A 27,890-nucleotide genomic window follows, 5' to 3' on the forward strand; every position below is an offset into this window, starting at 1 on the left:
AAATACAGTGAAGCTTTTAGTTTTGTTGAGTCCTTTCGTTATTTGCGTTCTTTCGTGTATCGATCTTTTTATGTATAGTCATGAAGTCATATTGGGAAGCAACATAAACTCGTAAAGTGTAAATGTTAGTAGTTTATGTTACACTCCACCTCCATGTTTGGAGTCACAGGGTGCCGTCGTCCCCCTGTCTGCTTCTCCTTCACCATGACCTGGCGACTTGGTCAGGTCGCGGACCTCGTGGAATCATGGTTGGGGACGGGGACGAGCGGCGGAGACTCTAGTCGGGGGCGGAGCCAAGATGAGCCGGAGTGCCGCTGGCTGCTGTGGGGTAGGTAGGTAGCGCGGCGCCGTGGCGGTGGTCGGAGACCAGAGGCGAGTAGGCGACTAGGGAATGGGTTCCGGGATTGGGGATTCGTAGCCAGACCAAACCGTTCGGGTCTTCAGGACGAGAACGGGTGAACAACCTTCGTCCTGCACTCCTGGGCTAGCTGACTAATGGGCTGGGGCCAGTGGGCGTACTCCCTGGTGCCTCAGGTTAGAGCATCTCCAACCGTCTCTGCCGTAGGATTCTGCCCTCCCCGTTTTTTCGGCCGTACGAGAGACCGGCTATATTTTGTTTTCGAGGCCCAGCCATTTCCCAGCCGCCGCCCCCAAACAGCTCTCCTAAACCAAATTCTACAAATATTATGTTGTAGTAAAATAAAACCCTTATATAGGTCGGGCCGTAAATCCTACGTGGCGACGACTAAGTCAACATTCCACAAGCACGAGTTAAAGACATCTACGTGGCGCGGTCAATCCTACGTGGCAGAGGAAGACTAGTCAACGAGTCAACCTTTTCATGCCATGGTCAAGGGATCAAATGAGTTAGAGTGGGGGGCAAGAAAAGTGAGAGGAGGGGGCCAAAGGAGAGTGCACCATGGACCAAGCCCATTTTCTCACATGGTGCACACAAAAGCTATGGACCAAAAAAGCTACTTTTACCCTTTTGCCCCCACTTTTCTCTCTCGTTCAAAAGTAGTCATGGTCATTTGTCATGAACCCCTATGCTATAAATACTCCCCCATAGGGGCATGTATCATTCACTCTCAACTTGAATAAACTCAAGGGGAGAAGGCTAGAGCCTCTTGCAAAGAGCTCTAGTTTCGAGATTCAGGAAGACGCGTTCGGCCCGGACTCGAAGGAGAAGGGGTTGGGTTAGAGTTCCGAGGGTATCCTAATCTTGATACTTGGAAAGACGCGTTCGGTCCAAGTACGAGGCGGCCCCGACGAACCTCTCGCCATAAGGTGTCTTGGGAAGATCCGCTCGGCCCAAGCCCTGGCTAACAACCCCCTCGAAGCCTTTCCTAACATAGGATTAAGTCGCACCCGCAGGGTCGACCGAACCTATTCAAAAAATATCGACGTGTCAACTTGTCCAAGTGTACGACGACATTCGCTATAAGGCCGGCGTACACGCCCTACATTTATACCCGCACTTGTGCCATCGAGCATTGGCACCCCTTACTCTAATTGTTGTCGAGAACAACAACAGTGGCGCCAACCGTGGGGAACCCTCGCCGCAATTGAAGATCTAATGGCCCCGACGAAGCCTACTTCATCGGGTCCCCAACTTGCCGCGAAGTCTACACGGTTGCAAACGAAGAAAGCAAGTGCCTCGGGGGCTCCCGAGGAAGAAGGAAACATCACCAATCCGGACGCCGCCGCAAGCATGGTCGCCACGACGGAAGTCGCGGTCGCCCCTTCGCTACCGGCCGTCCCGGAAGGAACCGAGGTGCTCGAAACCGTCGTAGGCGGTCCCTCAACACTTACCAACGTAGTGGCAAGGATCGGTGAGCTGCCTACGGTTGCCGCCCCCGCAGGGGATACAGAACTCGGCATGCCTTGCTCGATGGGCTTCGCGCCACCTTCCCTACAACCGGTGGTAACCCTGCCCTCGGAACCTACAAGAGGAAACCATGTGGCGTCGGGAGCATCCGCGCCAGAAAACCAAGGAGTCCGGGCCTACGACCCCTCCAACCCAGGATTACCTCCACTGGCGCTCGCCGTGATCGCCCAAGGAGCTCCTTGGTATCATCCTTATTGGGGGCTTCCGCCGCAAGGTGCTCTCCAAGTCGCACACCCTCAACATCAACCTCGCTTTGCGAATGCCCCGCAAGCGCCTCTTGCTCCCCCCGCCAGGGTCAAACAAGGCGCCCACCAAGTACCACCTCAAGCTGCGCCTCGCGAGGAACGAGACCCTAGCATGCATGGAAACGAGCAAGTGGCGGAATCCGGAGCCCGTGCCGACGGCGAAAGGAATTCCCGCCGACGCTCCGACCCTCCAAGAAAACGACGAGATCATTCTCCAAGCGACCCCTCTAGCTACGAGAGCGACAAGGGAGGACCTCGCCATCGAAGGAACCAAAAGAATCGGCCGACTTGCAACCCGCTCACTCAGGAGATCCAAGACGCGCCTTTTCCGCCAAGGTTCAAGCCGCCCATGATACGGCCATACGACGGGGAGTCAAATCCTCTTCAATTCTTGGATGTCTACTCCACCGCCATACGGGCCGCCGGGGGAGGTCCCGTTGAGATGTGCAATCTCTTTCCGCTCGCGCTCACCGGAATGGCGCAAACTTGGTTTTACAACCTGCGGAGGAACTCCGTGCACTCATGGGAACGTCTCCAAGAGGTTTTCATCGCCAACTTTCAAGGATACTTTAAGGAGCCCGTGCAGGCTCATGAGCTATACACCGTGAAACAAAAGCCGGGGGAATCCCTCCGAAGCTTCTTCCATCGCTTTGCGAAGGTGCGAAGCCAAATCGCCAACCCGCCGTCGACCACCGTGATCGACGCATGCATGCAAGGTCTTCTCCAAGGAGAAGTGAATCGGGTCCTAAGTCGTCACCCACCGAAGACGACCGAAGAGCTTTATCGAATCTTGCAAGAATACACCCGGGGCGAAGACGGGGACATCGCCAAGAAGAACGCGCCACGCGCCGCTCCCGAAGGAACTCTCTCGTCCGACAAACCTCCCGCACCCGCTTCGTCTTCCAAGAAGAAGAGGAGGTGGGGGGAAAAGGGCGCCGATGACCAAGCCCGGAAAAATCTTCGCCGTCGAAGGGCAAGCACCACCTCAAAAGACTTGGCAAGCAGAGAAGCCACCTCGTCCGACCGAGGGAGTGGCTGGAAGGTGCCTCATCCACAACTCGGCAAGTCATAGCACCGAAGAGTGCAACACGCTCATCGCAGCCGTGAAGAGTTCCAGGCGCGAATGCAAGCCCGGCGCAAGAATGAGAAGACAGCCGAGGCTCCGCGCCCCGCCAACGTCCTTGTCGCTGACCCCGCACCCAAGGAAGACAACCTCCCGTTCCAGGAACCAGCACATCACGAAGGAGTGAAACTCAGGGGCTCCGCAACAAGACGAGGATCAAAGCGACAACGCAAGGAGTACGCTCGCGAAGTCAATGTTGTGGGAACATTCACCCCGACACCACCACCTAAGTGGGCAAGCGTGCCAATTGCCTTCACCGAAGAAGACGCTAAGGGGATACGCTTCCCACACGATGACGCCCTCTTTGTGACGGCGATCGTCGCCAATTGTGAGCTCAAGAAGATTCTTGTGGACGGCGGAAGCTCCGCCGACATCCTATATCTGAGCACATTAAAGAAGCTGATGGAGCCACAGGGGGGATACAAGAACGACTCGCTTCAACCATCCCTTTATCCCCTCACAGGTTTCGTACCGGGGAAGTCCATTCAGCCGCTCGGACAAATTGAGCTCCTCACGACCTTCGGAGACGCCACAAATCATCGAACCGAGCTCGTATGCTTCGACGTGGTGGATATGGAGGCCTCCTTCAACGCCATCCTCGGGAGGACGACGCTAAACCGTCTTTGTGCCGCCATCCACCACAATTTCTTGTGCATGAAGATCCCAGGCCCGAAGGGCGTCATAACGGTCCGCGGCGAGCAATCTTCCGACAGGAAGACACTTTACCGCCACGAGACCAAGTGCACCGAAAAGGGAGAATCATCCAAGAGTATTAACTTGTTTTCGAGCACGGGAGCATCCGAAACCAATTCTCAGGAGCGCTACATCCCCAAGCCTCTCCCCGAGGGAGAACTCAAGGAAGTACGCATCTCCCAAGATGATGGCACGCGCACGATGAAGAATGTAGCCGACCTCCCGAGTAAACTCGAAGAAGAACTTGTCGGCCTACTCCGGAAGAATTCCGACCTCTTCGCTTGGTCACCTTCCGACATGGGAGGAGTCCTGCGTGACGTCATGGAACATCGCCTCGCCGTGAGACCCGACAAAGCTCCCATGAAGCAGAAGCTTCGGAAACTCTCCACCGAGCGAAGCGAAGTCATCAAACAAGAAATCGCTAAACTCTCCGACGCCGGGCTTATCCGAGAAGTTTGGCATCCCGAGTGGCTAGCCAATCTTGTCTTAGTGAAAAAGGACAACGGCAAGTGGCGAATGTGTGTCAATTTCACCGACCTGAACAAGGCATGCCCCAAGGACGACTACCCGTTCCCTCGGATCGACCAACTGGTCGACTCCACGGCGGGATGCAAGAGGTTGAGCTTCTTGGACACCTATTTGGGATATCACCAAGTCCACATGCCCAAGGAAGACGAGGAAAAGACCAGCTTCATCACTCCCGTCGGCACCTTCTACTATCGCAGAATGCCCTTTGGATTGAGGAACGCCGGCGCGACCTTCCAACGCCTCGTCAGCCTCATCCTCAAAGAACAATTGGGGAGAAACGCCGAAGTATATGGATGATGCCGTTAGCAAAAGTCAAATTGCAGGAACTCATCCCAAGGACCTGCAGGAAACCTTCGACAATCTCCGCAAGTACGGCGTAAAGCTCAATCCGGAGAAGTGCGCATTCAGAGTTCGAAGAGGAAAACTCCTTGGCTTCCTCGTCTCTCAACGAGGGATCGAGGCTAACCCGGAGAAAATCTGGGCCATCATGGAAATGGAGCCTCCTCGCTCCGTCAAAGATGTGCAGCGCCTAGCGGCAAGAATGGCGGCCTTGGGACGATTCGTCGCCCGATCAGCCGAGAAGGGTCTTCCTTTTTTATAAGCCTCGAGAAGCCTCGACAACTTTGAGTGGACCGACGAAGCTCAGAGGGCCTTCGAAGAACTCAAGACCTATTTGTCGACCCCTCCGCTTCTCACGAGCCCAAAGCAGGGGGAGCCCTTGCTCCTGTACCTTGCCGCGACCCCGGTCGCCGTGAGCGCAGTACTCGTGAAGGAGGAAGACGGGTCACAACGCCCGGTATATTACGTGAGCGAAGCCTTGGGAGGAGCAAAGGGTCGATACACCCAGATCAAGAAGATCGCTTACGCCCTCCTCATGGCCTCTCGAAAACTCCATCATTACTTCATGTGCCACACCATCATGGTGCCAACCACTTTCCCACTCAAGGAGGTCTTCGGCAATAAGGAAGCCACCGGAAGAATCGCCAAATGGGCAACGGAATTGGCCCCTTTCTCGCTAGAACTCATGGCGAGGACGGCTATAAAATCCCAAGTCCTGGCTGACTTTGTGGCCGAGTGGCATGCTCCATTAGCCCCGCCTGAAGAAGTCACATCCAAAACCGAGCCCCCCGAACCACATTGGATAATGAGGTTCAATGGCTCAAGCGCCTCGACGGCGCCGGGGCGGGAGTCATACTCATCAGCCCCGAAGGGAAAATCTTGGAGTACGCCGCCCACTTAGACTTCAACGCCACCAATAATATGACGGAGTATGAGGCGCTACTTCTCGGGCTTCGACTAGCCAAGGCCATGGGGGTCCGACGCCTTCTCATCCAAGGAGACTCCCAACTGGTGATAAACCAAATGGACAAGTCATATCAATGCTTTGATGAGAGGATGAAGAAATATATCAAAGAAGTTCGCAAGATGGAACGGTACTTCCTGGGCATGGAGGCGAGATGCATTCCACGAGAAAATCACCTGGCCGACAGGCTAGCCCGAACGGCCGGTTCCAAAGAACCGTTGCCACCCGGCGCATTCTTCGAAGTGATTCGCACCCCATCCATAAAGGAAGAAGCCGACACCCTTGACGAAGCTTCAAAGATCAGCATGGTCATCAACGCTTCACCCTCTTGGATGACACCGATTATCCGTGCCTTGAAAGGCGAGGTGGACAAAGAAGCAGAAGGCCCAAGCGCCAAAACTCTACTCACGAAAGCCAAGATGTACGTCCTCCTCGACGGCATCCTGTACAAGAAAGGGGCGGCCGCATTGCTTAAGTGCATAACTCCTGACCGGGAAGCCGAGCTCCTCTTGAAAATCCATTCGGGAATATGCGGCCACCATCTCGCGCCAAGAGCCACCGCGGCAAAAGCTTTACGATAGGGATTTTATTGGCCCACCATGGTGCAAGACGCAATCACCATATTGCGGAAATGCGAAGCTTGCCAGAAAATGGCTAAGTCAATCCATGCGTCCGTGACTTCCCTGAAGAATATCCCGATAACATGGCCATTTGCACGCTGGGGAATGGACCTTCTCAGGCCTTTCCTCGCATGCAACGGGGGCTGCAAGTACCTTGTGGTGACGATTGATTACTTCTCCAAATGGATAGAAGCAGCGCCGCTCGGCAAGATCACGTCACAGGCTGTTCAAAAAATTTTCTGGGAGAATATCATATGCCGATATGGCATCCCGCGAGAGCTAACCGTGGACAATGGCAAACAGTTCGACTGTGCGGAATTCATCAAATTCTGCGAATGCCTTGAGATCAAACTGCACTTCGCATCCGTTGCTTACCCAAAGAGCAACGGCGCCTGCGAAAGGGCAAATGGACTAATTCCCCAAGGACTCCGCCGAAGGGTAGAGAACACGGTTAGCAAAGCAAGGGGAGCATGGGGAGATGAACTCGCTAGCGTGGTTTGGGGCATATGCACCTCCGTAAGCCGTTCCACGGGCCGAACACCATTCTCTTTGGTGTATGGAGCCGAAGCAGTTCTTCCCGCCGAGGTCGAGTTCCGCTCACCTCGGGTCGAAAGGCTCCAAGAAGCCACTCCAATGGCCTTCATCAAAAATGAAGAGCACCACAAAACGGCCATCGATCTTGCGGAAGAAGCTCGTGACAAAGCCCTCATGAGGCACGCCGTCTACGAGCAAAGCGCCGCACGCTTCTACAACACAAGTGTGCGGGAACGAGCCTTCTCCCAAGGAGATCTCGTGCTGAAAAAGAATGTCAACCCAAAGCTCCAGCGCAAACTCGACCCTAAATGGGAAGGACCATACCGCATCACCGCAGTATTGGGAAATGGTGCATACCACCTCGAGAACATGAAAGGGCAAGATCTTGTCCATGCCTGGAACGGCGACAAGCTCCGGCGTTTCTACGCCTAAGGAGAACCTTCAAGGGCAATCCTTGCCACTCCCAAAGGAGACCATCAGCGCCCAACCGGCCTCTTCCCTACGAAACTTCAAGGGATCATAAGCGCCAACGAGGCCACGTCTACATACGGCCTGTAAGTGCCCATCGGGCCATACCTTAAGACAAGAAAGAAAGGATCAATAAAAACAAGTCCTTGAGGAAAAATTAAGAGTGACACGAGACACTCACACGACTCATCGTCGTAGAAGAGCCGCTGCCCCTGTGCCGCTCGCCGAGGAATGCGAAACGGCCTCCGTTGGCCTAAGCGTCCTCTAAAAATGTCCATGGACATAGGTCGCTACTAGCGACTTGTTCCTTGGTGGATCCTAGCATGCCTCGAGGCCATCCGCCAAGTAGAACCAAGTCCCCCGAGGGCCGGAAACTCCTTAAAACGCATTAGTAGTCGGCATACAGCATGCAATAGCCTTCCATCCTTTGTCTCGCCTTGCTCTTGCGACCGCCCTTCCTTGATCCTCCCCTTCCTGGCCGCTGTGCATCTTTGGCGATCAGGCCAAGAAGGGACGAGAGGATGACTTGATGCTTCTCTTCGCCGCCGGAGGCAACATCATTGGCAGCGGCGACTTCCTCGTCAAAAAGCGCGGCAAGCATCTCTTCGTTGTCCGAATCCATGGCCTTGGCAAATCATCGAACAGCTCTCGAGCAAGGTGGCCGCGGGGTGGAGGACGACTCCGACGTGGAACTAGCCTGCGGTGAACGGCGAAAATAGAACTGTGGCGGCAAAGAAAGATCTATGCGGCGGCCGGGCCTTTTCTATCGGCTGCAGACCGTCGCCGGTGAGAGGGTGGTTCATCTGGCGGCGATTCGAGGGGTGGAGGTGGCCAAAACCGACGGAGAGGATGAAATGGGGTGTGTCTTTGGTTTATGCCGCTGATAGTGCTGGTCCGCATGTTTTTGCGCCCGAGCTGGCGGCCCCGCCCCCCCCTGGGTTGGGTTCAGCATGGGGGCGCCGGATGTGAAGTTGGGCTGCGCCGACGCAAAAAATATTTTGTGGAGGCTGGCTGGGTCGGTTTTTCCATGCCGACGCCCGCCAAGCTCGTTTAGGGGGCCTTTAGGGGGGACGGCTGGAGATGCTCTTAGCGACCGTCCGACAGCTCGCTCGCTAAGCTCGTTTAGCATAACGTTCTAAAAAGTAAGTCCTATTCTGTTTTTTAGTTAATGAATAGAGCCCTTAACGAACCAAGTTAACGCTCCGTTAAGATTGCGAATTTCGATCTTTTTGTCCAGGCCTAGTGTTAACATACTTATGGTAACATAAAACCTCCTTTATTACTCCCTCCGATCCTAAATTCTTGTCGTTGTTTTAGTGCAATTGTTGTTTTAGTCAAATTTGCACTAAAACAACTACAAGAATGCACTAAAACAACGACAAGAATTTAGAATCGAAGGGAGTAACTTATAGAGTCATTTCATCTTGGGAAGTGTGATGTGATGATAACATAGCTGGTTACCGCAAATCTCTCTCACCTTATTTAATAACATCTCACATCATCAAATTACTTAGTTGGCACTGCATGCAGCTACATGTTACTACCTATGTTACTCCTTATATGAGTAGTCTGGGGATTTTTTTTGTCCCTGGATGATTTGGGTTTAACTCAGTTCATGATTTCTGTTTTGTAAAGGACCAAGAAGTATATTAGAGAAGGGGGAAATAGAGAGCTTTAGCAGAAATTGGAGCAACAATAAGCAACATACAAAAAGCTTGCATCAACTCAAACACAATCAAGCAGCTATGACTAAGACGCTGGAATCTTCGACAACCCACCTGCTTGTCCAGATGAGAAATCCGACATGAAGCAGTTGATCGAGCCTCCAAGGGCCTCTGAAGTGGTGCTACGCAGTTGATTCCCCGTCGGTGGCTCGATGAATGGTCCCTCTGACTCGTGCATATGAGAATGGAGATTGAGCCATAGATTTTAAAGACACTTCACCGAGCTTAGTCAAAAGATGCCAAGTTTTCCATATCGGAGGCTCGCCGATGAGGGCTCTCTCATTTGCCTTTGACGAGCAACCCGAGCAAACCAAGTGAGACTCCAAAAAAGCTAAAAGCTCCATGGACAAAGAGATGGTGGATGCAAGTGCGCTGAGACTTCAACAACAACCTTGGAGAAATGTACACAATATCTAAATTGAAAAAGATTAAACAACTAAACACTTCCTACACAATATCCGCCACCACATTGGCTTGCTGGAATGGAAAATGGGGAGAGCGAACCCCCCCCCCCCCACCCCCCACGACTCGGACACCCAACGGAACCTCCAGGACAAGAAGAGCAGACACAACTCCCGGAGACTGTGTCTGTGATGCATGTACAATGCATACATGAATTTTGATGTTTTTAATATTATTTTTCATGATATTTGCATCATTTTAGAAGTTATCGGCAATGTTTTATTTTAATGCTTCTTTGTTTGATGTAAACATTGAGATGCTTGGCATTGAATTGGCTCCAATGCCAATATCATAGATATTGGTATTGAGATTGAATGCCAATATTTTTGTTTGGATGTTTAGGTATTCGGAATCTAAACTTGATATTGAGGTTGAATGCCAAATTCTGTTTGGATGATCAAATTGATGAATTGAAATCATATGATGATTACAGTGTTCTATACATATGCCAAAAGTATATTTGTGTAACATTTTAATAATATAAAAATGCAAGAATGGATTGGAAAAATATACACAACACCACAACATTGTAGTACAATCAAATACTCTCTCCGATCTTAAATTGTTGTCGAAATATTACATATATCTAGACGTTTTTTAAGAATAAATACATCCATATTTGGACAAATTTGAGGGCCTGCCGTCAGGTAGGATTGAGGGCCGACGGCCTCGACTCCGGCCTGAATCGGCCTTGATTGCAGCAATGGACAGAGGATAGGGGAAGGGAAGGGCAGCGGGGTAGCAGCAGTAAGAGGAGGTGGAGGAGGCTATCTGCGCCGCTGGACAGAGGAGGGGCGCGCCGGTCGCCGGGTCGCGTCCGCCGAGGGAACGGGGCTGCTGGTGACCTGCAGTACACGCAGAGGAAGAAGGGTGAGAGGGGAGGGAGGCGGGGCGGGAAAGGACGGCCAGGAGCAGGCAGGTCGTCGGCCGGGCAGGGGCGGAGCTAGGAAAAAAAGTAACCAAGCGCATAACTTTGACATTCACACAAAAATGTATGCAATTTCAATCAAAAATCATTAAAACTGGTATTCTGCTACTGCTAATCCCTGGTGCACCATCAAAAACTAGGTATAATTAGGCACTAATTGTTGTTTTGACCTTGGTGCCTGTGCACTAGGGAGCTACCATGCAGCTCCGCCCCTGCGGCCGGGAGATGTGCCACCGCCGCCGGAGAAGGAGAAGGCGGGTGGGAGAAGTCTTACGTCCGCCGCCGCCGGGGGCTCGCTTGGATTGGGTGAGATTTGACGCTGGCTTGGGACCGAGGAGGCTGTGTCGTTGATTTTAGAAGGGAGAAGGGAAAAAGATGTGCGTCCCCCCAGGAGTCGAGCCCGGGTGTGGATCGATGGAACAATGTCCGAATATAGGACAATGTTGAGCCTTTACCCTCGACTTTGGGTCGGACCCCGTTTTGCCTCATGGGCTGGGTGCGCAACATTGACTCTGAATGTCAAAGTGCAATATCTAAACCAGCCAAACATCTTGACTTTTGGTATTCAGGGTTTGCAGAATGCCAATGTCTACGTCCAAACAACGTGTTAGGGATTTTCCAAAGAAGTTCCCATTATTTGGTATTTAACTCTACAAGGCAGAAACCCCCTTTGTTTTGATGTTTTAGGAGCTATGTAACTCCAATTAAGCTGAAATTTTATTGGGATCACCTTTTGGACATAACAAAGATTGTGTGCGAAGGAGGCATGGAAGGGGCCCACAGGCCCCAAAGCTTGGTGCCGCCGTTTTCATCTTGACCTAAAACCCCCTATAATAGAGTCATCTTCGCGTTCCCGAAGCACAACGGCGGAGAAAATAAAAACAATGAAAAAACAGCAGATTGATCCAGGATTGGAGGAGGGAACTTCGCCGGAGTCGCCGCAAGACGCCTCTTCATCTCCTCCAACACCCTCTCCATCATCATCATGGTCGCGCTCTCCAACACCCTCGCCGGACGTGGAATTTCTTTTTGTTCCGCGGGGATTGCAACCATGAAATACAAAGTTTGCAATTCCTTAAAAAGGAATAGAGACTTATAAAAACACACATCAATCACTCACGACTAACACATGCAGAGAAATTAATAAAATGGAATATAAATGCAAATATATATACAATTTTAAATTTAGAAAGCATGCAACTTATTGTAGCTATTCACTCTTAAGATTGGGATTGAGAAAGGAAACAAAAATGAAAACATGGAAAAACAAGAGATCAAAACTAAAAACGAATTAGGGTATAAATAAGAAAACGAAAATAATAATAAAAAAAATGGACGACCAAGGATTCAAACTTGCAACCTCAACAAGTGTACTATGTACAACCACCAGACCAATTGCTTCATACCGGTGTTGCTCGTTTGTTACGCTATTCCTCCTCTCTTTCTGTATCCATTCTTTTTTTTAAGGCCTCACTTTTTGTATCCATTGCAACTAGACAACATTTTTTTTTCGAAAAGGAGGGAGTTTCCCGTCCTCTGCATCATTTGATGCAACCGGACAACATGAATCTTAATGTCGTCTAATCCCATAGTCCAGATCATCGACCGATAAATAATTATTTCTCGGATAAATGACCGAGGAATAACAAATGCATGGGTTCATGGCCGGATCGTTTTGTCTCGGGAAGAAGCATAGGCGATGAAAACGGATGAAGGCGTTGTTTTCTCAACAATCCGATCGAGCTCGCGCGCTCGATGAAGATGGATGGGTTACCCGTGCGCGTTTGTTTTAGTACTGAAATATACTACTCCCTCCGATCGGTATTATTTGTCTCAAATTTGCCCAAATACGAATGTATCTATGTGTAAAAAACGTTTAGATACATGTAATATTTTCACAAGTAATTCCGGCCTGAGGGAGTAGTACCAAAATGTCAACTGATCAAGCAACAGTAGTTGCGGGAAAAATGCACGCCGGCCATAATCCTACGAGAAACTCAATGCGCACGGCGGCGCCGATCCGTTACTCACGCATACAGGCTCATAGTAGAGCTGAAAACACGCAACTGCATGCACAGGCCTTCTACTCACGTTCACTAACTAACCCTCCTACATGCAAGCACACACGACTCCATCCCCAACACAGCGATACCATTTTAACATCTTCTTCTATCATGTCAAAAAAAAACATCTTCTTCTTCTAACCTCCCTTTTTTTGCCGTCCTACGGGGGATAGAGCAGAGCGAGGGAGATGAACAATAATGGCAGGAGGAGGAACCTTCTTCCCCTGATTCCCTGCGCTGCATCTTATCATCATTAATTCGTCCTTGTGATCGGTGGACTGATCGACTCATCGGGAGGGGTAGGGAGCCTCAGCCCGCTCGTCGTCGCGTTCCTTGTTTGATCGCGTTGCTCTTGAATCATCAGACAGAATAAATTAGGTTCGTCTTCTGTTTCTCATCAATGCTTTCTCACTGCAAATCTTTCTGTAAGAATATCGATCCGCCTGCCGTTTCCTAAGCCATCAACGTTTCTCGTACGTACTCCCCAATTCCCTGTGTGATGATTTTGATTTTTCTTTCTCTCTCTGCATTTAGGTATGTTTTCTCCGTCATCTGAATGTCTCTTCTAATGATATGATTGTCCTATTGTGTACGTATCGTCATGTCAATCCGTTCCTGAATTTTTGTTTACCGTTTTGGGAATTGCGGAAACGGACTTAGATAGTTCGAAGTCACAACGTGGCGTCCTAGCATCGTTATCGATTTTTTGTCAGTTTGATGTAAGTTGGTTATTATCCCAACAAAAAAACAAAATCTTGAATGAGATTGCCTCATCTGCATTGCCGTTCTAATTAAGAAACCCGACAATTTATATTGCCCCGATCCATATGTCAAAATGGGTTTTGGACGTTTACGTTGTCAAATTTCTCATTTCTAATCTCCGTTTTGCATGGTTCCTTGAGCTCCATCCGTGGGTTCTCATCTCATACAACTCTCAAGATAAGATGATATAAGGATCCCTTCTTAACCTCGCTCGACTTTGATCAGGAAGATTAAGACATCTTATCTCAAACTAGTGCTCTGTTCTTATATACGGTGATATTTTTGGCTCATCAGGGGTGCGTTCTTGATAGTTTCCTAGTATCTGTTTTTTTTTCTGTCCGTGAATGAGTGTTTTGCCAGAGAATTTCCGTATCTGTCTTTTGATCCCGAATTCTCCATGCATTAAGAAACAATGTGGAATACCAAATATGACCATATGGGAAGAGGTGAACTGGTTTCTGGGGGCACCTCCTCCCGGGATGACCAGGAAGTTTGAAAATAACATCTCAATGTGTCAAATACTGTTGAATTTTTAAAATGTACATATTATGGCTGTAAATTTGCATGAACAAAATAACATTTTTGCACTCTCGAAAAACAAAAGTCACCGCTCTAAAACAATAATGTTTTAAGCACTACAGACTTGCCGCCCTGCATAGGAGCCGTGGCCTCTTCTCTCTAGCAGTGTTAGGAGATTGGCCCGTTCACCAGAGCGGATTTCCCATTGGTTGCATCAAGTTTGTGTGTTTTTAATTACTTCCTCCGTTCCATAATTCTGGTCTCATAATTCTCGTCTCAAAATTGATAAAAGTGGATGTATCTATTTTTAAAAATGTTTAGATACATGTAATATTTCGACAATAATTATGGAACGGAGTGAGTAGCTGTATTCCCGGCACCGTTGGTAAGGGTTGGGTGCTTGTCTCTGGCCGGTTTGTATCTGTTATCAAGTGACTTGGCCTTGGGAGTATCGGTATTCTCCGGATTTAATTCCACGAATTAACTGAGCAAGCACCTCCTTAATGGATGAACATGCAAAGCTTTTGTATCGGTTAAAAAGAGAAATATAGAATGGTAGCTTAACCGAACTAGGCGCGTTCTACGTTACAGTTACTTCTTTGTTACCTGAGACATGGATCAATTTGCATATAAAGTACTCCCTTTGTTCCTAAATACTTGTCGCGGTTTTAGTGCAAACTTGTACTAAAATAGCGATAAGTATTTAGGAACGAAGAAAGTATGTGACACAGTATGTGTCAATTAATATATATTTTTCTGAACTGAGCTATCGGTCTGTTAAAGCTCTTTAAATTTTGCTGTTTAAAAGGAGAGAACACTTGATACATGCATACTATAATGCTAGTTTTCATGGAACTTCCTACTTATCTTGAATTCGCTCTTATTTGGTAAGAGTGTATTTTTAGCCCCCAGTGGATTAGGTGTTTACCCAATAATTTCAAATCTCATTCCACCCAAAACACAAGTATGATAGAGTGTTTTTAATTGACACAAAAATGAGATGTTTTCTATGGGATATCTCCAGATTGTCCCCTGTAATTTGGCCTACTAAATGGCTCATTCGAGATATTTAGTGTTTCTGAATTTACAGAGGATAATACTCTACAAACCCTTTGAACACTCGTCTACCCTTAGTGTTGAGTTAAAAAACTGATCACAAAGTAAATTTAGTTGTCGTCTTCTAACTTTTATACCAAACCTGATTAAATGCATGCAGACAAAAATAGCTAGTTCCAGGCGCCATGAAGTTTTTTTTTTAGGGAAAGCGCCATGAAGTCCATTCATGATTTGATTATGCGTTGCACACTTGCATATTTATCTATCTAGAGTAGAATACGGATGTATAGGACATTTCTTGGTCGGGGGAAGACCAAAAGCAATTTCTGTACACCCAACTTGGTATGGTATACACACCATAGTCCATATATATGCGGGCGCTTGGGCTTGTCGAGATGGCCGGCCAAACAAATTACCCCATTGGTGCTGGGCACTCTTTTGTCTTTTTCGCATAGGGAAGGAAAGCATGCTCGGCACTATGCCTCATCAAATAATCAGTTGGGGTGACTGCGAGCCTTGGAAATGCACGTGTACTATATATGCCTCTGTATGGTAGCTGGGATGGAGACATGAATTAGGCACGTGAAAGTTAACACTCAAAAATCGGGAAAATGAAATAATACTAGTAATACCTTCCTAGCTAGGCCGAAATTAATCGATTGGCAAGTTGGCTGGACTGTGATACGCAAAAGCTTCCTCCTATTTCGCTATGTAGCTAGTACTATCTTCCTACTTTACAAATTATCTTGCATTCCCGACAAAAATTCTTCACGTCTTTGAGGCGTACCTGCTGAAGCTAGCGGGCAACATCATGCATTAGGGGTGGTGGGCATAATTCAAGGGAGTTGGTTAGGTATTTCATTGCTCACCGATATAAATGCTTCGGCCATTCGAAATGCATGCGTCAACTAAACGGTTAAAAGTGCATATGAGGCCTGACTCCTGAGGTAATTATCGGTAAATCAATCTTTCACATACTCCGGAGTAGAAGATTACGCGTGCTTAGCGTTGTTTGTGAAATTTGGCGGCAAACCCAGTGAGAACCAAATGGTTTTGACTTGGAAAACATTGGTTGCAATCCAGCCGAATCCTATATCATTTTTGAAATGAGTGACGACTGACGAGTACATAGATAAACAAGGACCGACAAAACGCGGTTAGAGTCATCCCGGGTCAACAAGATTAATAGCCCATGCATAGTAGGAGTACATTACACAAGGACGCACGACTGTATGTACGCATGACAAGACGACTGATAATTGTCCGTATGTGCAGATTATAATACTTTTTTTGCCAGTATATATTATAGATGGACAATCTCGATTTTTTTTAAAATATTATAGATGGACGAGGCAGTCATCGCAAGCTAGCCAGGCAGGCAAGCAAGCAGCTGTCAGTCGCACGTGAAGCCAGCATACCTTTTGTTTCATTCCTTTTCGTGGGTTTAGTTTTTTTCGTTGAGATCGATTTAATTGGTACAGAAAGCAAGCACCCAAGTTTGCCCTACTTTGCTACAGTACTAGTATGTATTTGTACACCCCTCCCTATCCTTATATGTAGGCCTACTGCCTACCCACCATTGCTGAGAGCCTGAGACATACTCGATATATACTGCAATCCATTCTGCTGTATCAGTTTGCTCACTTCTTACTTATTTTAGTCTCCTACCAGACGTCTTCAATTTCAGCATACCTTTGGATTGATCAAGCGGCAGGAGAACGAAGATCAACATGTCGGCGGATGCCGCCGTGTCGGAGAGGAAGACGAAACCATTGCTGCCAGAGGGGTTGCTTCTCCCGGCGAGCATGGTGTTGGTGCAGGTATTCACCATGGGCGCCCTCCTCCTTTCCAAGCTCGCCTTCAACGTTGGCATGGCGCCTTTCGTCCTCCTCGCCTACCGCAACCTCATCGGCGGCATCACTGTCGCTCCCTTCGCCTTCTACTTCGAGAGGTATGTATATATGTACGCTTTTTTATTGTTCTCCCTACCTCGTATATACCATCGAGCTAGCTAGTTAGGTACTTCCTCTGTTCTTCTCTTATTTATGGAGTATAAATAATCTGCGTGGTTCAACTTCAAGGATTCTTTTTATAAATGGTCTGATAATTGACTGATGGTAAGTTAGCAGGATCGAGTTGAATATACGTATGGCAACAAACCTAAGGTCGCTCTTTGAAATTGTGTGCAGTTTTATCAAACAAATTATCACAACCTTTTGTAGAACTGAACGTATATTTTTCTTGAAAAGTACTTTCACAATATGCATGTTTATGAGATTTCGTGCTCATTCTAATGTTTTTAATCAAATTGGCAAAACTCTTTCTTGACTTCTTAAGGCCTTGTTTGGTGTTAGTGTATTTTTTAGTCACTACTGTTTTGGTATAGTGTTTTTCTAAAAAACACTAGTTTGAGAAGTGTCTTAGTTTGGTTAAAAAATGGAGTGTTTTGTTGGGAAAATTAGGGATAATCCCCTCCAAACTCTTCCTACCAAACAACCATTTGGGGTTTGTACTGTTTTTCAATTTGGAGTGGATAATACCTAAAAAACACCCCAAAAACTTTAATACCAAACAAGGCCTAAGAGAGAAAAGAAAGACAAAAGAAACTAGAGTAGTTAAGAAGAAAGTTCGGCAATCAACGTGGGTAAAAGAAGGCACCAGTTTTTGGCTAGATATATACTTGAATGAGGACATTTAATATTTTAACTGTATCTGCAACAAAAAAAAAGGGTCTGTTATATTTGAGTGACATTTAACTGTATCTGCAACCAAAAAAAAGGGCCCGTTAAGTTAGTTAAGTACGTGAAAAGCTAGTAGCATGCAATTTAGGTGTTCTCTCAGTTTAGTTAGGCATGTGCTAGACAAACATGAGAAAATATGTTCTCCATGCTCTATATGTCGGATCCGATGTGTCGGTCTTGTTGTTGATGTATAACCGTTAGCCAATTGGGAAAGAAAACATTGCAAGAGACTGACGTATCACGCATGGGCTTTCTTGTTGGTCTCCGATTTTAGGAAGTGGTATGCATTAGATAGAGCTTTCTTGTTGGTCTCCGGTCCAATCCCGCTCCATTCCAACTCGTGACGATTCACAGGTCGAATAATCATGTGAGGCTGGTATTACTTTTTTATGGTGATGCAAATCCTTTCCCGAAACAAAAACATAGATTTTTCTACAGCATATCTTCATCTACTTTTGAGATACAGGCTACAGCAACTCTAGCGATTCTTACACTTGGGGTTAAATCCCATGAGTCCTGCAGGGACATGATGAAAAAGGTGAACCTGAAGGTATGGGGTTGGATCTCCGTCAATGCTTTGTTCGGGTTAGTGTACTCAGGACTGCACCGCACTTAATTTGAACAACCTTGTATAAATCGTACTAGTTTCTAAAGTCTTGACTCCCTTTGGTGATTTGATTCAGGATTGTGCTGGCAATGGGACTGCAATACTATGGTCTGCGGGCCACCAACGCGGCCTACTCCGTCAATTTCCTGAATGTGATCCCCGTCGTCACCTTTATCATCGCCATCATACTTCGGTAATGTTACATACATTGTCGTGGCCTGTCTGTCTATTTCAAAACGGACGGAGTAGTACATATTTAGTTATTATTATAGGAAGAGAGGATGCACAAAGCCACAATATGAACCTAAAATTACAAGTCACGTATGTGTCTGAATGACCACTAGCTAGGCCATTCCATGTAATGTTGGGATTGGAACGGCCTGCAGCATTGATCTGACAGTCTGAAAATACCGGTCCTGCAAATGAACTTATTCAGAGTGGAGAAATTGAAGATAGAGACATGCCCTGGCAAGATGAAGGTCATCGGTACGGTTATCGTGGTGGGCGGGACGATGGTGATTAGCCTGTACAGAGGCAAGCTGCTTCATCTGTGGCCTACCCACCTGCTGAAACCGCAGCTGCAGGCGGCCGGCGCGGCCTCGGCCATACCTAACCACCACAACATGCTCATCGGCACAATGTTCCTATCCGGCAGTTGCCTCAGCTACGCCTTCTGGTTCATTATACAGGTAAGCTAGAATATGCAGCTAGGATCTTGGTTGGGTGGACTAGTGTCAAAGGAGTTGTGAACTGGTAATTCAGAAACTACAAAACCGAATTAATTAACTAAACGGCGCGCATCGCAGGCTCGAGTGTCAAAGGATTTCCCGTCAACGTACTTCTCGACAATGTTGGCTTGCGCGTCAGGGACAATCCAGGCGGTGGTGATCGGAATCATGATCGACAGGGATCCATCGTCATGGGCGCTCAGCTGGGACCTGCAGCTGCTCACCGTCGTCTACTCGGTAATTAACTTTTTTCGAAAAGGGGAAGTGATCCCCGGCCTCTGCATCAATTGATGCACACAGCCATACTCAGTAATTAACTGCAGTAGCGATTTGACGTAACGGATCCTGAGACATATTATCAGGCCTCTTCCATCGATATATTATTACAGCTTGCACAACAAACTAATGGACTAGCTCCCTGCCTTTTCCTGCATAATTTTTCAGGGGGTGTTCAACACGGGCGTCACCTTCTGCTTGATCTCTTGGGCGGTGGCTCGCCGTGGGCCCACCTACCCTTCCATGTTCAACTCACTATCGTTGATGATCACCACAGTTCTCGATTCAGTGCTCCTTGGCACCGATGTGTCCGTGGGGAGGTGAGACCGATCGCCTAAGAATTCAGATAATTACCTGTACTGTACATCGTTTACTGTACTTCATCCGTCAAACTGCTGACAGCAGCAGTACTAGCACTGATGGATCTCGTCACTGGCTTTCCTGCAGCTTGCTAGGAGGGCTACTGATCATCCTAGGCCTGTACGCATTTCTTTGGGGCAAAGGAAAGGAGATGCAGGAGCAGCGCAAGCAAATCAGTGCGGCGGCAGCCAACACAGAACGAAGCAAAGGCAGCGGCGCGGCTGACGGTAATGGCGTGGATAGCGTGCAGGTTGGGAAGCAGGAGGTGCGAATTCGTGTGGAAGGCAGCTAGCTATTTAGATATGTTAGAGGCATGCATAGACAGTGTTTGGGAGACAATTAAACAAAGCAACACGGAGATGGACCATAAAGATTGGTATAGGTTGGAATTAATCTTTCATATCAGATCATCTGAGGCTATCAAAGTGCCTATGCGTTGCAATGGATCAGAAATAAAGGAATATATGGTCAAGAACCACAGACCTTGAAATGTTGTCCTCCTATCTAAAACTGCCATCAGTCCACACATGTACCTAAAAAACCCATTATAAACAGCTTCGGTTTCATCCAAACTTTGATTTTATACAATCGGAAGTTTCTTAGATTTCACCCCAATTTTAGTCCTCTCACGTGTTCCACGATATGAGAAACTCTCAGGAGGAAATGCAGACTGCCCGAAACATATTTTGATGATTATTGTGCAGCATTGGATCAGTTGGTCGGCGCAGCGAAATCATGTAGTTTTTTCAGCCCCAATACAAATGTTAAAGTTAGAGCCCGAGTATGTAACATACTAGAAGTCCATTCAGGGTGTGCTTGTTTGGGATCCTAGGTAGTGCTCCAACAGCTCCTGTGCAATGAAATCTCGAGCCCAAACAAACAAGTATTTTTGGGCCAACTCTTTTTTTTGAAGGGAAAGCAGTAGGTTAAAGGACCTACTGCAATTTTATACTCCCTCCGAACTGAAGACACTTATTATGTATCCGAGGGAGTATTAAAAATAGACACTTTCCCTTAAAAGAAACTTCTAGTGTGTTCACCTCGTTTTTATCTTTGTTTTTGAAGGGGGAAAACATCAGGAGAGGCTTCTACTGCGTTTGTATTAGTAAGTGAGAACTGTACAGGTTACATTAGAAGCGGGTAAAAGAAGGAAAATAAAAAGCTCTAGGGACAGATCCCTTAGTTATGGGTTTAGCTCTTGTAGAAGTTTACTGAGCTTGGATCTAAAGGACTCCTTGGTGGAGCGATGAACTAGCAGCTGCAACTCAATCCTGAGATAAACCCTCCAGGCGCCTCTAGATGGAGTGATACGATAAAAAAGCTTAGCGTTTCGCACCTTCCAGAGTGCCCAGGCAGCCAGGATAAATACCTCCCAAAACAGTCCCTTGCGCCAAGTCTGATTCGCATGAAGAAGCCGGTCCGTCAAGTGCAAATTCATATGCCACTGAATGCCAATATCATTCCAGGACTGGTGGCTGAAAGGGCAAGCGAAGAAAAGATGGTCCAGGTCTTCTTCAGGAGGTACATGACAGAGTAGGCAATTCCAATCACTAGTATCGACATAGTTTCGCCGTTTCATAATATTCCTAGTATTTAGCCTATCCATCATGAAAAGCCAGATAAACAGTTTGTGTTTCATAACACATTTAGTATGCCACAAGTGAGGCATGACAGGATGCTTAGGCCGAGAATCAAAGTAGTGATTATAGAGTCGACTAGCCGTGATTGACTAGCTGTGAATGGTTTCTGCCATTGATATATCCAAGTGTCATGCTCATACTCATTTGCAAGAATCCCTTGGTTGAAATTCTGCAAGCACTGTGAATTCATTAAAAGCAAGAGAGGACAGAGGTGCCTGGAGAGAGGGAGCATGAGGCAGTGCAGCTATGAACCCCCTAACAGAGATATCCTCCTGGAGAGCAAAAGAAAACACTCTAGGGAAATCCTCGGATAACAGATGGCCATTCCACAGATCTTTCCAGAAGGTACAGCTATCCCCAGCTGCCACAGAACAATCTGAAAAACCTCTGAAAATAGGGTTTAACTTAAAGATGTCTCTCCACCAGAAAGAACCACAAGGAGCAGCAGCATGTGGTACCTTTGAGGTGTAATATGAATTCCATAGGAGATGCACCCAGGGAAGATCTTTTTTGTTGTAAAACTTATCCAAATGCTCAAGGAGCAAAGGTTTAGTTTGGATTTTCAGATTAAGCACTCCGAAACCACCACGGGCTTTAGGACGACACACTAAATCCCACGCAGCCAAAGACTGACATTTCTCTCCCATGTCAGTTTGCTTGCTCCATAAAAGATGGCGACGAGCTTTGTCAACATGTTCCAAGATTTTCGCAGGGATTTCCAGAGAACAGATGGTGTAAGTGGCCAGTGAGGAGATAACAGAATTGAGAATTGTGACTCGACCACCATAAGACAGAAACGCTGAAGTGTTGGACATTCGTCGCTCGATACGATCCACAATTGGCATGAACTCTTCAATTGTCAGACGAGTAGTTCCCAAAGGGAGTCCAAGGTAGGTGAAAGGCATCGTACTACCAATGACACAACCCAACTCAGAGGCCAAAATGTTTGCCTGCTGATCTAACTTGTTAACCGGAATAAGCTGAGATTTATGCAAATTAACCTTCAGGCCAGTGGAGACAGCAAAACTATTAAGCACTGCTTTTAAGTGACGAAGCTGATGGATGCACGCCAGCAAGATAAGTATTGTGTCGTCTGCATACTAAATGATATGGAAAGCATTCGAACCAGCGGCTGGGATGGGCAAAGAGAAATGCCCCAGCATATAGTCTCGGTTGATAATGTCCTGAAGAAGATCTGCCGCCAAGACAAATAACAAAGGAGAAGAATATACCAAGATAAGTCTCGGTTGATAACCTCGTTTTTATCAATGGGGTTTCGGTGCATTAACATCTGCTATTTCAATCACTTCTAGGTGTTAGGACTTGGGACGGTCAATAATATAGTACTACTTAGTGTACAGTCATGCAATAGTGTTAAGAATTATGCTACAATCTTTTGGGCCATTAAAAATAATTGAAGGTTTGCGATTAGTTAAGCATGAAACTAAGAGTTTGATTAATTATTGATCCTTTGATAGTAGCAATTTTGAGCCACCTCTTAGAATGTAGTGATTAACCATTGAAAGAGAAGATAGATAGGTACCAGATTTGTCATATTTGCAAGCCATCACCTTATAAGGAAGTTAAGCCAGACATCCAAGAGAAAACGAAAATTGTAAATCCGAGAGTACTGAGTAACCTATACCTTCACTTAAGTGGACAAAGATGCAAACATATATGTAACTCTCAATCCGAAAGAGGAACGATTTCTCGCCCTCACTGTCGTGGTGGTGTCACGGCAGATGCCATGGGATGGCTTAAGTTGGGGCAGATGGACGATGGAGGATCCGTAGGAGGGATGGCGTAGTGAAACTACACACAACGTAAAGAAGACACGATGTTTACCTAGTTTTGGAGCCCTCTTGTAGAAATAAATCTCTTATTCCTGCTTTGCTTTGTATTACCCGAGATACACGAGAACTACAATGGTGCTCCTTGAGCTGTGTTGAGAGGAAGAAGAAGAAGAAGTAACAAGTGTCTAATGAGGGAACCCCTCTCACAGGAGGGGTGATGCCTCTATTTATAGGTCAAGGATGTTACCCTGCTAGGTGGGGCAAGGGGCCACCCTGATCATCCTCCCGGGCCAGCCGGGTTCTGCCCGTGGTCCCCTGCGGATTGTCCGGGAGGGGACAATGCAGCCTTGTGCTTTTCGTACTGTGAGACGGCGCGCACTGTAACCACGCCCCGGCTATCATCACTGTCCTTCTACGACGCGTCACTGTGCAGTCGTCCGACACAGCGACGTGAGCAACGACTGCTTTTCCGTCATCAAAGGAGTGTAACTTTACTTTAGACCGTAAGATCAGGATAAGACCGTTGGCATATCCTGGCTCCAGCCGAGATAAGATAACTTTTACTTATCCTGTAGACATATGAGACAAGATAAAGACGCCGGCATACTTTTGGTATGCCGGCCTGTTAGAAAATCGGCTTATGAGTGCTGATCTATTCACGTATGCCGGCCCTGCTTTCGCTTAGCCGGCCATTATGTGTCGTCATGACCCTATCCGAGGTCATTCCCCCGACACTAGTCCCCGAAGCTGTTGCGGTCCGGCAGGAACTGATGTCAGGCCACGACAGTTTCCCCAACCTTAAACCACCCAGCGCTAAGGAGGATTCGACCAGGTAGGATGCCGACATGATCTCAACCTTTCTCGACCAAGACTCATAACTGCCAACATTCTTAGTCGGCGCAACACCTTTAGTCTCGAACCGGGACTATCCTGCTTAATCTCGGACAGCGTGGGAAGTTATTACTCCGCCGACATCTTCGCCACATGTCGCACTTACTCTGCGCGTCATTTTATTATCAGGAAGATAAGGCTTGTGACACTGTTGGCACGCCTTTTGAGGCGAGTGTGTCGTCCCATTGGACAGAAGAACAGGTAGGCCATTAAGAGCGGAGTTTCGAAATCCTTCCGTTGCCTTATCCCCTCATAACTCGGCGGGATTTACTGCGCCACGTCGCGCAGTAATCACACACATGCCGTTAATGGGGGAAACCACCCCCATGATTGCCGTGCCATTTATCCGTTGGCCGCGGAGATCGTGGGCGCATAAGATCCATGGCCCATGATTGCCCCCTGGCTATAAATAGAGGGGACGGAGTGAAAGCGTTTTCACTTTCCCCCGAAACCCTAGCCTCCTTGCTGCTCGTTCACTCTTGCTATTCCCATACGCTTAGAGCTCGTCGCCATCTTGCTTGCTCGCCGCTGCATCTCCGACACCCTTGATGCCGAAGCTCGCCAGTGTTTCCACGCGCGAGCTCGCCTGTGCTCCCGCCGCCTGTTCTTTGCCTGCTCGTGTCTCGCACCGCCGCTTTCTCATCGGAGCGGATTTAGATCCAAACCATCTGCCATGGCATCCTCTTCCCAAGACTTCACCGCCGTCGACCACGCCGTCCAGCACGCCGAAGACGACGCAGGGTCAGAGCGAGCCGGATGGGAGGGCTCCGACGTCGCCCAGGCCGACATCGACTGGCTCCGCCGTTCGCGTCGCATCCTGGCGGAGGTGGAGTGCCGGATTCCCGGTGACGAGGTCGTGCCGACACCCGAACCCGGTGAGTACGTAGTGTTCGTATCTCACTTTGAGCGTGGTGTCGGCCTTCCTACGAGCGACTTGGTGCGCCAATTCTTAGATCATTTCGGCCTGCAGCCCCATCATCTCCTAACAAATGCCATTCTCACCTTGTCGGCTTTCGTCACGTGTTGTGAGAGCTATCTCGGCCTTAGGCCCTCAGTCGATCTCTGGGCCAAATACTTTATGTTCCGGCCTCAGGTCCTTCCCGACAAAGACAATCCCGACGCGCCCAAACCAATGACTCAGTGCGGGGATGCCACCGTCATTCCCCACCAAGGTTCCATCTTCCCTCGTATCCAGGGTCTTGACTCTTGTAAGAAATGGCTCAAGACCTTTTTCTATGTCAAAAACACCTCCGATGCCGACATGATTAACCTGCCAGAATTCGAAGTCGGCCCGCCGGAGCTAAAGAAGAATTGGAAGTATGATCCAAAGGAGTCTCTTTCGGAAATCAATGAGATCCAAGCCAGCATCATCGAGCTCAAAGGGAATGGGATGACTACCGACGATCTGCTCGCGACGTTCGTATACCGTCGGGTTTCTCCGCTGTAGCAACGGACACACCAAATGTCCTTTCATAGCGACCGGCAGGACCCAAAACTAGCTTGGGAGATGACTGGACTTGGGCCATGGCGCCCTTCAGCCGGAAACATTGCGCGCCTGCTGTAAATTTACGATAATCCGTTCTTGCAATACTTTTCCGGCATAACTTCATGTCGGCCCTTAGCTCATATTGCTTTGTCTCGACTTAACTTTTATCCTTTGCGCAGAAATTCACCCTTCAACGCAATGAAGACGGGCATGAGCCGAATAAGCGCTTTGGCGCTGATCGCGTGGATATCGACCGGGAGGACCCGGATTCCGAGGATCATATGCCGATTCCTCACGCCGGCCCCAGACGTGCCATAGGTGAGAACCTCTGTTCCCGACTTTGTCGATGTCGTAATCATTACTTCATGGGTAGATAACTTGTTAACTTTTATCCCCTTGTACTTATGCTTATGTTTCGTCCAATACTAGATTATGGATCGAGTTGGGATGACAATCTGCCATATGCAGAATTCTCATACAACAACAGCTTCCAAGCCAGCATTGGAATGTCACCGTTTGAAGCTTTGTATGGAAGGAAGTGCCGAACACCATTGTTATGAGATGGTGTAGGAGATCGTAGTCTATTCGGCCCGGATATGATAAGGGATGCCGAAGAAAAGGTTAGACTCATCCGAGACCGGCTGAAAGTAGCCCAATCAAGGCAGAAAAGCTACGCAGATTCTAAACGTAGGGAAGTCATCTACGAAGCCGAAGATAGAGCGTATCTCAGAGTTTCACCGATACGCGGGGTAAAGAGATTTGGTATAAAAGCAAAACTAGCACCCCGTTTCATTGGACCTTTCAAGATCTTATCATGCCAAGGAGAGGTAGCGTACAAGTTGGACTTACCGGAAGCACCGTCCAATGTCCACAATGTCTTTCATGTATCGCAACTAAAGAAGTGTCACCCCGAGATGGCCGACACACCCCTGAGGGATACAATTCCACTTGAGGAAGTCCAGTTACAGAGTGACCTCACCTATGAGGAGAAACCGATCAGAATCTTGGATACAGCTGAGAGACAAACCCGATCCAAGACCATCAAGTTTTGCAAGGTTTAGTGGGACCATCACACTGAAGAGGAAGCCACTTGGGAACGCGAAGATGAGAAGACCACCCACACCTCTTTGCTAGCCACACCGAATCTCGAGGACGAGATTCATCTTAAGGGGGTTAGGTCTGTAACATCCCAAAATTTCAAACTTTTACATGAGCATTGCATCCATAAGCATCATGCCACAATTGCATGTTTGAATTCAAATTTGAATCTCAAAAAGGCTTAAAAAGTTTTTATTTCAACTTGAACCTTAGGGTTTTACACCCATTTGGGCTTTGGTATTTTCAAACCAATAGGGTTGATGCATAAAAGGGGTTTAATGCATATACAAGCTATCTCATAATTTTTGAATAATTATTTGGAGTTGAAAACGTATTTTATTTAAATAGATATATAGCCCTAGAGGCATTTATAGGGCAAATGTATTTTTATATATTTTATTTTGAGGTTAAACTACTCCCAAAAGTTGTATCATGATAGAACATGATTTTACAAATTTTCTGGAATTTATTTGGACCAATTTGGAGTTCAAAATCAAAAGATATCAAAGGAATAAGAAAAACAGAAAAAGAAAAGGGTAAAAGAAAAAAAAAAGGGGAGGAACGGACCGGCCCGGCCGAATTGGGCCGAACCGGCCCAACTTCCTCACGCATGCGTGCGCCGCCCAGCCCAGCAGCGCCCCGCGCGCGCGCCCGCACCTGCTGACAGGTGGGGCCCACCTGTCAGGGGCTTCTTCCCCGGAAGGAAAGCCCCGCGTTCGCCGCGCGCTCACGCCGGATTCCCCTCGCTCCGCCCTTCCTTTTGCACGCCCGAGCACGTCCTTTTAAGCCCCGCGACGCCCTCTCTTCTTCCCCTCTGCTCCCCCTCACTATCACGCCGCCAGGCCGCCCCAATTTCTCGCCGGAGTCCGACCGCCCGCGCCGCCGTTTTCTCTCTCGCCGATGAAGTCCGGTGAGCCTTCCTCGAAGCCGTCCATTTCTCTCTTCTTCTCTCTCCCTCGCGGTCAAGATGACGCGCTTCTTTTTCTTTCTCGTGCACTGCAGCTCCCCGCCGACGAACGCCCGAGGCCGCGCCGCCCTCCGCCGACCGCGCCGCCCGCCCGTCTCGTCCTAGGTGCCGACCCCGCCGTCCCCGAGCGCCGCCGTCTGCGCCCCCGTCTCCGCCGTGCCGCGCCGCCCTCGCCCATCGCTTCCCCATCGCGCCGTCTCCGGTGACCGCTGCCGCCGCCCGGTAAAACCCTAGCCCCTCGTCCGTCCGATCTTTGATCAACGGTGTAGATTAGATCATTCTTATCCACTTAAACGAACCGGTACGCACCAATCAGGAGCCGCCACGTGTCACTGCGTAAATAAAATGATAATGTGATTTTTAATTCCCCGGAATAATTAAAAGGCA

General features: G+C 48.1%; 1 protein-coding gene across 2 annotated transcripts; it reads left to right on the forward strand.

Annotated features, from left to right (window-relative positions):
- The first annotated feature begins 12,742 nt into the window (after positions 1-12,742).
- Positions 12,743-20,200, forward strand: LOC100832820 (WAT1-related protein At1g09380). Of its 2 annotated transcripts, none has more exons than XM_003560225.3 (8): positions 12,743-12,957; positions 16,577-16,867; positions 18,180-18,242; positions 18,341-18,457; positions 18,701-18,953; positions 19,071-19,229; positions 19,437-19,588; positions 19,716-20,200. In XM_003560225.3, exons 2-8 carry the CDS (start codon positions 16,647-16,649, stop codon positions 19,918-19,920), a joined length of 1,170 nt encoding a protein of 389 aa, XP_003560273.1. In that variant the 5' UTR covers positions 12,743-12,957; positions 16,577-16,646; the 3' UTR covers positions 19,921-20,200. The 2 variants fall into 2 exon arrangements, with proteins under 2 accessions (XP_003560273.1, XP_024317988.1); XM_024462220.1 differs by having other exon boundaries at positions 16,588-16,867.
- Positions 20,201-27,890: the final 7,690 nt, after the last annotated feature.

The sequence above is a fragment of the Brachypodium distachyon genome, chromosome 1 (genome assembly GCF_000005505.3).
Source record: "Brachypodium distachyon strain Bd21 chromosome 1, Brachypodium_distachyon_v3.0, whole genome shotgun sequence".
NCBI classification, from domain to species: Eukaryota; Viridiplantae; Streptophyta; class Magnoliopsida; order Poales; family Poaceae; genus Brachypodium; species Brachypodium distachyon.

Bases quoted from the DNA above. Each gene is read 5' to 3' on its own strand.
- LOC100832820 (XM_003560225.3), top strand. From the start codon at position 16,647: ATGTCGGCGGATGCCGCCGTGTCGGAGAGGAAGACGAAACCATTGCTG. The intron at 18,243-18,340 runs GTTAGTGTACTC...GATTTGATTCAG, and splicing joins TCCGTCAATGCTTTGTTCGG to GATTGTGCTGGCAATGGGAC. The intron at 19,589-19,715 runs GTGAGACCGATC...GCTTTCCTGCAG, and splicing joins ACCGATGTGTCCGTGGGGAG to CTTGCTAGGAGGGCTACTGA.